General features: G+C 40.1%; 2 protein-coding genes across 2 annotated transcripts; both read left to right on the forward strand.

Annotated features, from left to right (window-relative positions):
• Nucleotides 1-929: 929 nt before the first annotated feature.
• On the forward strand, nucleotides 930-8,745 carry LOC138879959 (uncharacterized). The gene is made up of 3 exons (XM_070159609.1): nucleotides 930-1,041; nucleotides 7,474-7,949; nucleotides 8,104-8,745. The coding sequence occupies exons 1-3, from the start codon at nucleotides 930-932 to the stop codon at nucleotides 8,743-8,745; spliced, it is 1,230 nt and encodes a 409-aa protein (XP_070015710.1).
• A 135-nt stretch (nucleotides 8,746-8,880) lies between these two features.
• Nucleotides 8,881-9,765, forward strand: LOC138879960 (uncharacterized). Its single transcript, XM_070159610.1, has one exon. It carries the CDS (start codon nucleotides 8,881-8,883, stop codon nucleotides 9,763-9,765), a length of 885 nt encoding a protein of 294 aa, XP_070015711.1.
• The last annotated feature ends 507 nt before the right edge of the window (nucleotides 9,766-10,272 follow it).

A 10,272-nucleotide genomic window follows, 5' to 3' on the forward strand; every position in this document is an offset into this window, starting at 1 on the left:
GAGGCTCCTCATGAGCTAGGGGACAAACCAGTACACCACGGTTTGATGCCACTCGGTTCGTCTCTGCAGAAGCAGAGGGAAGGTACAATCAGAAACTTGCCAGGAATTTACTCCATGAGGTCCATATCGATGGGAGGTCTTTGATGAGGGAATGCCCCAATATGTTTGATGAGCTACGGAGGTGTCAGCTGGACATCTTCTTTGAGGCTCCCGAGGAAGCCAATATTCAGGTAGTGCGGGAGTTCTATGCCAACCTGCCAGAATACGAGGACAAGGTTGTGACTGTGTGCAACACCCCGGTTAATGTTGCTATAAAGGTCATCCACAGGGTGTATCGCCTCCCCACATTCATGGGCGATGATCATTACATCATGGCTAGTCGCCCGATGGTTGACTGGGATAGAATTCTGGAGGTCATCTGAATACCTGGCAGATAGCCCAAATGGGTAGCACAACCGACGACTCTACACTCCAAGTCTCTTACTTGGGAGGCCAAATGTTGGCTCACTGTCATCACCACCCGGTTGCTACCATCCAGCAATACCACCGATGTAAATGGGGCACGGGCCGCTATGATTTACTGCTTCATGACTCACCAAGGGTTTGATGTCGCCCGAGTCCTCTCTGAAGAAATGTTCATCCAACCGCCCGAACTAAGCAAAGGCCACTACTTACCTTTGCTTGTCACCCGTATATGCCGCCTTGCTAATGTTCCTAAGAACTCCCGAGTTGATGGGAAATTACCTATAAAAACCCCTTTTCGGGCGAGAAAAATTGGGCAAGAGGGAAGAGAGCCAGTATGATGCAATGATGACTCGTCTGATGAGTCTGAGTCTGAAGATGATTCTGATGCTGCTGACACTACTGAGATCATAGCCCCTCCTAGAGGGGACGAGGCAGGATCATCACAGCCAAGTCGGAGCACTCAGATGGCTGCTTTAGAGCGGGATATGACTGGACTGCAGACCTCAGTCGCTGACTTAAGTACCTGCATTGATGTTGTGGTTGACCGATATGTGAAGTCGGAAAGGAAGTTCATGGGTTGGTTGATAGCACTGGGTCGCGCATGCAACGTGAACCCAGATACAGTTTCAGATCAAGAGTGACCCTTTAGGGAAGTTTCTTTACCTCACTACTTTTGTTCTATATTGTCAAGCCATGGGGACATGTCTTAATTATAAGTGTGGGGTGGGGGACTTCGCTGTATGTTGTACTTGTGAATATTATCTATTTGTTGTTCTTGGTTTTGTTTTGTGTTAGTAACTTTAGGAATAGAGTAACAGTTTTTTTAAGGAAGTGAAAATAGAAGTGACTTGTCCCGACGATGGATCTCTTTCGACGGGGTTCTTGAGGGACTAAGTCGAGAAAAAAAATTGACATATAAAGACTCTTCCTAACGATGGATTCTTTAGACAATTTTCTTGAGGGAAGCTAGTCTATAGAAAACACCAAAAAGATTTTTTTTTTATTTCTTAGGTAGTGTAGTAACTCCCCCTTGATTTTTCTTTGGGCCACGGTTCTTTTCCAAGGGTTTAGCTTGAACCGGGTATAGGTAGATTTTTTTGTTTTAGGTTAGGATTAATGGGTGACGAGCTTAAAATTGAAAAAAAAACTTAGCGTTCTTACACCTGAACACGATAGACGCTAGAGTGTAGCGCTTAGCTTCAAGGGTCGAATCTTGTTTAAGTGCCTTAAAAATTGTATGTTTGTACCTAACTTGAACACTTAAAAGAGAATGTTTTGATAAACTAATCCGGAGTGAGTCATGTGCCATGTGGGTGTGAGTATCATTGTATTCCATGTTGTACTTCTGATGCCTAGAACTTGCCCTGTGTGTTTGCAAAGCAAAATAGTAGCTTCATTCGGTTTTAGAAGTGATATAGGCATTTCTTTGTTGAGCCATACATATAAAGTGAAACCACCTGAATGCATTACATCTTAGTAACCCCGTTGAGCCTATAAGCCTGTTTCTTTGGCAACCACAATGTGAACCTTAATCACTTGTTTGAATAGCCTGCTGTTTGAATCAATTTTCCTCCCCTCACTAAGCACTATATTGGTATTGAGATTATGTAAAAACAAAAGTGTGTGGTGGTGGTTTGGTTTTTGAAGTGGAACCATGGAAATAGAGAAAAGGTGCAGAATGTGAAGCGTAAAAAGAAAAGCACCACAAAAAAAAAGTGGTAGCTTGTACAAATTGCACCTAATGTATAGGGATGTATAAATAAATGTGGTGGAGTGTTGGCTTACAAAATGATGATTGTTAAATTCAACGTAATTGTATTAAAAGTACTTAGGGAAGTTAGTCACTATATCCAAATGTATCCTACTCGTCCCTTAGCTTACATTACAACCAAATAAAGTCCTATTGATCTTAGACTGAGTGGGGCTCGATTAGTCGAGTATTACACTAGGGTCAAGCCTATGGTGCATCTTTGTGGCATGTGAATGTTCTTTTTGGAGAGTGAGAGAATTTTGTCTAATTGAGTTCCTAATTGTTATCACTATCATTATATATATGGAACTACTCTCTTGTGTGATGTGAGGGCATGTGATTCACAAAGGAAAGGTGCATCTTGACTGTTGTGTAGAGTGGTTTGAGTAAGTGCAAATGTTACAGGGTACGAAAAACTTGATTCTTGAGGTAAAGGTTGTTCACTACTAGGTGTAACTCTTGTGAAATGTTCATGGCGTGAGTCGTTGAGGGAAAAGCATAGGGAATGAATTTTTATAGAGTGTGATGAATTTCTCGAGGACTAGCAATAATTTAAGTGTGGGGTGTTGATAATAGACTATATAGTTGTTATTTACACCATAATTGTCCATGCTTTGTTGTTGTTTTATTATGTAAGTTGCCAATAAAATGCTTTAATTAATGCTATTTGGTTTCGTAGGGAATGTAAGACGTGAGGAAGCAACATGAAGTGTTTGGAGGCAATAACGTGAAGAAAACACCCACTCAAGGAGTACCCGAACACAAAAGAGCAGAAAAAGAGAGAAGGAACGCGGAGCAAAGAGGCCCAGCTACTCACCGTGGTTGCCACCGCGGTCCGCGCCGCAGTTGGAGGCAGTGTCCTCCGAGGTCAGCACCGCGGTCGATGCCGCGGCGGCGGCGGCGTGTGTACAGTCCAGAAATTTAAGGGGCCAAAGTGCCAATTCGGGAAAGCTTCTGTAAAAACCCTTATAAGATGTAGGAAACTCGCCCAAGAAAAGGGGGGCTGATTTTGAGATTATTTTGGCAAGAAGAACAAGTGTGAGAGATCACCCAAAACATCATAGTTCTTATTCTCTTCTATTTTTCTTGCAAAATTTCGATTATGAATTTTTTCGTAGTTTATTCGTACGTTGTCATGAGTAGCTAAATACTTTAATCTAAGGTTTTGGTGAACCCGTTGGGAATGACTTGGTTGTTATATTAATATAGTTTGAATTGGTTGTTAATCTCTATTTGTTCATCTACGTTTTGATTGTGGTTAGTTGAAAGGGCCCTCAATGATCCGTTCCTATTTCTTATGTATCTTCTTGAGAGAGAGTGCATATTTAGGTAGCTGTTTGAACAACATCACTTCCGGAGTATAGGTGAGAGTCATAACCGAGGGTTTAGAGGTTGGATTAGAGATAACGATTCCTCGGTGCAATCTAAAAGAACGGTAATGAGAATCTAGCTAGCGTAGCTTGAGAGAGTGCGTCTAGTAAATTATCATAATTGCTTGAGAGAGATTTATGATAACTGGAGAGTTCTTGATTGATAGAGACAACTAAGGCATCGCTATAAGAAACATACAACCAAGGAAATCACCAACGGGGGAAACCATTACCTTAGACCTTATTTCAAACTATTTACGCATCAAGCATAGTTAATTTTCAGCTGTTAATTATTTTTAGACTTTAGTTGTTAGAAATAATATCAATTGTGAATTACAAAGTTTGGGGAAATTGCTTCTGTGAATTTAGTAAATCCGTCAAAAGTAATTGATAGGTTAATTCCCTGTGGTTCGACTCTAGGCAGAATTACTCAGATTATATTTGCTACGTCTGTGTGTGTCTTTGTATGAGACATAGTTTGGCGTTATCAGTAGCCGTTGTTTAAGCTGGTATTTACTTTTTATCCATCATTTTTAATGCTTAGCAATAGTAGCCACTAGTCTATTAAAATAAATATGAAAAGACTGTGTTACCCTTTCTTCTATCTCTTTTCCCAAATGGAAATACAGTGTATTTATACTGTTTCATTTCCGCATCTAAGGTGCGCAATCGTGTATTCGGAACCTCACCTCCACCCATTGGTAAGGAAGGTTAACGAGAGCACCAAATGGTACGAACTTCTATTAATGCTACTGAATGTTAAATGCCTTTGGTTATAGTTCTTGTTGATAAGCTAAACAAGTATGAAGAACATAAGGTAACGATTACAAAATCAAAAGGAGAATGGGGAGAGGTTCCAGATTTTAAAAAAAGATTAAGATATGACGTTGTGAAAATAAGAAAAAGAGTGATGAGTAAACAGGAAATGCAGTTCCTTCCCAGAAGTTAAGGACATGTAGTCCTGAAGTCGTAAAGTTAAATTCAAAAGTTAAGAACATGGTCCTAACTTAGAGTTTCAAGTTCAAAAGTTAAGGAAATGTAGTCTCGAAGTCCTAAAGTTAAGTTCAATAGTTAAGGACACAAGTTCAAAAGTTAAGGACAGATAGTCCTTAACTTACAGTTACAAGTTCTAAAGTTAAGGACAGACAGTCCTTAACTTACAATTACAAGTTCAAAAGTTAAGGACAATAGGTCCTTAACTTTGATTTCCAAGTTCAAAAGTTAAGGACAAGCAGTCCTTAACTTACAGTTACAAGTTCAAAAGTTAAGGACAATAGGTCCTTAACTTTGACTTACAAGTTCAAAAGTTAAGGACGCTTGGTCTTGAAGTTTGAGTTCCAAGTTTAAAAGTTAAGGACGTGTAGCCTTGAAGTCCTGAACTTAAGGACATGTAGTCCTGAAGTCTTGAACTTAGAGTTCCAAGTTCAAAAGTTAAGGACATGTAGTCCTGAAGTCCTGAAGTTAAGGACATGAGCAGAAGGGTATTTTCGTTCGGGCAGTTAAAGTTTATTAAAGCAGTGGCTAAAGACTAAAGACATTTTAAACGGTGGTTTAAAAATAAATACATGTGTTATTAGTGGTCAACCGTGCACTTCCCCCTCCATTTTAATAGTGATCCAAAAAAATTACCCAATATTAATTGGGCTCTATAAGATAAAAGCCCAAAGCTACAGCTTCAGTCACAAGGATAATAGCTTTAACATCATGTACCAAATCATCTTCTTTATACAAGTAGTACTTTTGGTTTTTCCTGACCCAGTTACTCCTAGATATACTGGCTTTTTCATTTTCTACAAGCTTAATGCAATTAATTGCACTATCAAATTGATTTGAAGATTTAAAAAGTTTCAGTTCTTCTCGTTTATTAAGTGATGACGTACTGCGAACAAAATGCATTTTTATTTTCTCCAGATAAAAAAGGATTGAATAAAAATTCGACTGACCCTTGTATTATGATGAAGCATTAATACGTACTCATATCATAATTAAGTGAATGTTCTTATAGAAACATAATAAATTAAAATTAAGAGCTTCAAGTCAATGTAGATTGAAAAGATAAACTCAAAAATCGATCTCATTATTAGCTCCATAGTAGATTTCAGATATAACCATTAAATTAGAAGTCATGAAAAGATGAAACTTGCATTATAACTGCACGTATACAAAGAATTCTATTGGAAAATGAATCTTAATGATTTACAATAGTAACAAACCATGTGTTATATGTTATCGAATTAAAATGAAAAAGAGACTTGCCAAAATTTATTATATAGGTGTAGCTATACGACAAAACAGGTTAATTGGTGCGGTTTTAGACTGCAAACGGATAGCAGCAGCGGTCACAGCTATTAGTGTCACGTGGTACTGCAGAAAGCCACTTGACTCTAAGGAGAGGAGCTTAAAACCAATATCTTGGGGAATTTCCTGACGATTATTTCCAATTACTAGAACAATTGTCACGAGAAAAATGAATAATTACCTAAATAGTTGTTCGCTTAATCTTTTAAATTAAAAATAACAGGCTTAAACTAAATATATAATATGTGTATAATCGTATATTGTCAGTATATAATTTACATATACTATCTAAAAAAGTGTATAGTGAATCCAACCAATATTTGCGTAAAAAAATCCCCCAAAAAAAAATTGCAACGAATACATTAGGGTTCAAATCCAATCAAATATGTCGCATTTCCACTATTTTTCTTCTTTTTTCACTATTGATACATAGCACTAGCTAGTATATCTACATACATACAATTATAAAAAGTAACAAACATCCTTTTCCCAGTAGATATATAGACGGTTTGTGCAATAATTATTATCAACAGTTGTATGCACATAGCCGAAGAGGAAACCCCAGTTCATATTTTTCCTATCCATTTTCGTATATCAAAACAACATAGGTTAAAAGTTATTTATGGTTTAATAATTAATGACAAAATTGGATGTCTGAAGGGCTAACTATTTGCTGTTCTTTTATGAATTCTACAACGTAACATACCTAAAGCAAGAGAGAGAGAAAAAATATGAGTAGATAGGGTGAAAATTAGAAGTCTATACTTATAAAATGCCAGGCAAAATCTAGGTCGAGAAGTAGGAAACCTACTTTCTGTTTTTTGTTTTGGCCTTTGTATACGGTCAAAATCGAAGAGTATGATTTTGAAGGCTTAAACCGGGCTATAGGCCTGAGTCCGAAAGACTCAAGCTGGGTGTCGAACAACTATCTCAGGGAAGCTGATCGAGTGTATGGCATAGACCGCATCGAGGACAGCATTATCTCGAGGTCAATCAAGAAAGAGCGGGAATTTCTTAAGGACATGTGGACCTAGGCATTAATTGTAGGATAAGGGTCGTACAAGATGGGACAGATCCATACTAGGTCATTATACACCTATACCAATAGAATTCTTTACTTTTAGGAGTAAGGTACTATATTGGGGTTTTCTCCTCCTATATAAAGGGATCTCAATCATTTTGTAAAGGCATCAGATCATTCAATACAATAGAACATTTTCTGCTTCTCGCACGCTCAATACTGTCTTTCAACTTTATTATTTTTCATTTATTATTCTTCATTTATTGCTATTATCGGACCCGAGGTCCCTAATTCCATTGAGGTCGAGACCCCGGTCCTTCATCAACATTAGTTTGCATATCTTATTCTTTTTACTTACACTTAGCATCTAGTGCCTAACAACTAGTATTGAAATAAATCACATATTTTTAGAACCACAAAATCAAATATAATTGTTAAAACCATTTTCAAGGTAAATAGTTTTGCGCCCACCGTGGAGCTAAAAATAATAGTGATTGTTTTGGTGCTAGTTTTCTGATAACACACGTTATTCTTCACACTCTTTCTTGTCAAAGATTTTTTGATTGCAGGCCAAAATATGTCTAGCACACAAAATGCACCTGCTCATGACAGTGAAGGACTTGGAGAAAACAACGGCATAGGGCTAGGTGTACCACCTGTAAACTCTGAGGGAGTGCCAAACGTGGAGCCAGTTGATATCAGCTACCACAACGCTCTAAACATGGAAGCAGACGCAGAACCCGTAAGGAATGAATGCAGGGAAGCCCACGCTGGAGGCCAAGAAGCACGAAGAATGGAAGAAGGAGGAGTCAGCCTCCAAGTGATATTCGAGATGTTGCAAGCTCAGCAAGTCGCCATCGCTCAACTTCAAAGTCAGAACAGAACCTCTAACACCGCCGAACCAGTAAACATGCAGCACGAGCTAGTGCTAGAAAGACTCGATGAAAGCAGCTCGGGGACTAACCCCACAATCATGAAAATGCTCGAGGAATTGACTAAAAGAATCGAGTTAAGAGAAAAGAAGATAGAGGCTAACGATAGAAAGGTGGAGACTTATCACTCGAGGGTCGATCAAATCCCGGGTGCACCCCCGATCCTGAAGGGTGTAGATTCAAAGAAGTTCGTGCAGAAACCATTCCCATCAAGTGCGGCTCCGAAGCCCATCTTGAAGAAATTCAGGATGCCCCGATATCCTGAAGTATAACGGGACCACGGACCCCAATGAGCACATTACCGCTTATACTCGTGTTGTAAAAGGGAATGACTTAAAGGATGACGAGATTGAATCCGTCTTGCTGAAGAAATTTGGAGAAACATTGTCAAAGGGGGTCATGATGTGGTATCACAACCTACCGCCGAACTCGATGGATTCGTTTGTCATGTTAGCAGATTCTTTTGTGAAGGCACATGCTGGTGCCATCAAGGTTGCTACAAGGAAGTCCGACGTCTTCAAGATCAAACAAAGGGAGAACGCGATGCTGAGGGTATTTGTATCTCGCTTCAAGATGGAGCGAATGGAATTACCACCGGTCTCCAATAACTGGGCAGTGCAGGCCTACACTCAGGGCTTGAACGAACGAAGCTCGATAGCTTTGAAGCAACTAAAGCAAACTTTGATCAAATATCCCGCCATGTCCTGGGCGGATGCACAATATGTATCAATCGAAGATCAGGGTCGAAGACGACAAATTGAGAGCCCCTTCTGGCTCAATATATCCAAGCAGGCTCCTAGCAAAGGAATCAAGGTCTACAGAAAGGGAGTTGAGATCAGGCAAAGAAAGGTATCAGCCACACTTCAAAGATTGAAGAGACACTTCGAGAGCGAATTTACCTCAAAATGATCGAATAGTAGATCGAGGCCAAAATTCCCGGGGAATTATGAGTAAGACCGTGTTTGACAGGCATTCGAGGACAATGGAGGACCCCGACTATCAGAATACAACTTCAACATCGATGTCTCAGACATCGTATCGGCCATGGGTAGAATCAGGGATACCAGATGGCCAAAGCCCGCACAGTCAGATCCTTCCCGACGGAATACCAACTTGATGTGCGAATACCATGGCATTCACGGTCATAGGACCGAGGATTGTAGGCAGCTCCGAGAGGATGTGTCCCTGCTGATCAACGAAGGGCACCTTCGAGAATTCCTCAGCAATCGAGCTAAGAACCACTTTCAAGAAAGAGAGGCGAACGGAAAGAATGGACTAGAAAAACCTCAGCACATCATTCACATGATCGTTGGAGGAACCGACGTCCCACAGGAACCCATGTTCAAACGGGCCAAAGTGTCCATCGCAACGAAAAGGCAAACTCAGAGCTATATACCCGAGGACGCCCTTACATTTAGAGAAGAATACATCGAGGCCTTGTCCCAACCACATAATGATACACTGGTAATTTCTTTTCTTTTGAATAACGTTCAAATTAAACGTATGCTCATGGATCCAGGTAGCTCGGCCAACATAATTAGGTCGAAGGTGGTGGAGCAGCTCGAACTGCTTGATAAGTTCATACTCACCTCTCGAGTCCTCAATGGATTCAACATGGCAAGCGAGACAACAAAGGAAAAAATCATCCTCCCAGTCAATGTGTCCGGTACAGTTCAAAACACCAAGTTTCATGTCATCGAAGGTGACATGAGGTACAATGCCTTACTTGGAAGGCCGTGGATACACAATGTGAGGGCGGTACCATCAACTCTTCATCAGATGATGAAGTTCCCAACAAAAGATGGTATCAAAATAGTGTACGGAGAACAACATGCAGCACAGGAGATGTTTGCAGTAAACGACATGGCACCAACATCGACTCTCCCCGTCCAAGATGAGTCAAGAAATGGGCTGACCCCCGAGGAATAGGTGGTCTATGAGCATTCGAACGAAGATGACGAAGAAGACTTCCTCGCTCCTCAGACCTTCGTTGGCCCCGAGGAGTCGAATACAACAAAATCAACAGTCAAAGAACTCGAACAAGTCGTCTTGATTCTTCCAGATCTAAAGGTATACCTAAGAACGGGATTAACCCCCGAACTCATGAAAAAACTCATCCAATTTTTTATTAACAACATTGATTGTTTTGCTTGGTCCCATTTAGACATGATAGGGATCCCGCCAGAAATAACCACCCATTGGCTAAGTGTCGATCCCTGGTTCAAATTAGTGAAGCAAAAAAGGAGGCCTCAGTCCGAGGTAAAACATACGTTCATCAAAGACGAGGTAACAAAACTCCTCAAAATAGGATCAATTAGGGAGGTAAAATACCCCGAATGGTTGGCTAATGTAGTGGTGGTTCCCAAAAAAGGAAATAAATTAAGAATGTGCGTAGATTATAAAGACTTGAATAAAGCATGCCCCAAAGACTCATTC

This window comes from Nicotiana sylvestris, chromosome 10, assembly GCF_000393655.2.
Source record: "Nicotiana sylvestris chromosome 10, ASM39365v2, whole genome shotgun sequence".
Taxonomy (NCBI): domain Eukaryota; kingdom Viridiplantae; phylum Streptophyta; class Magnoliopsida; order Solanales; family Solanaceae; genus Nicotiana; species Nicotiana sylvestris.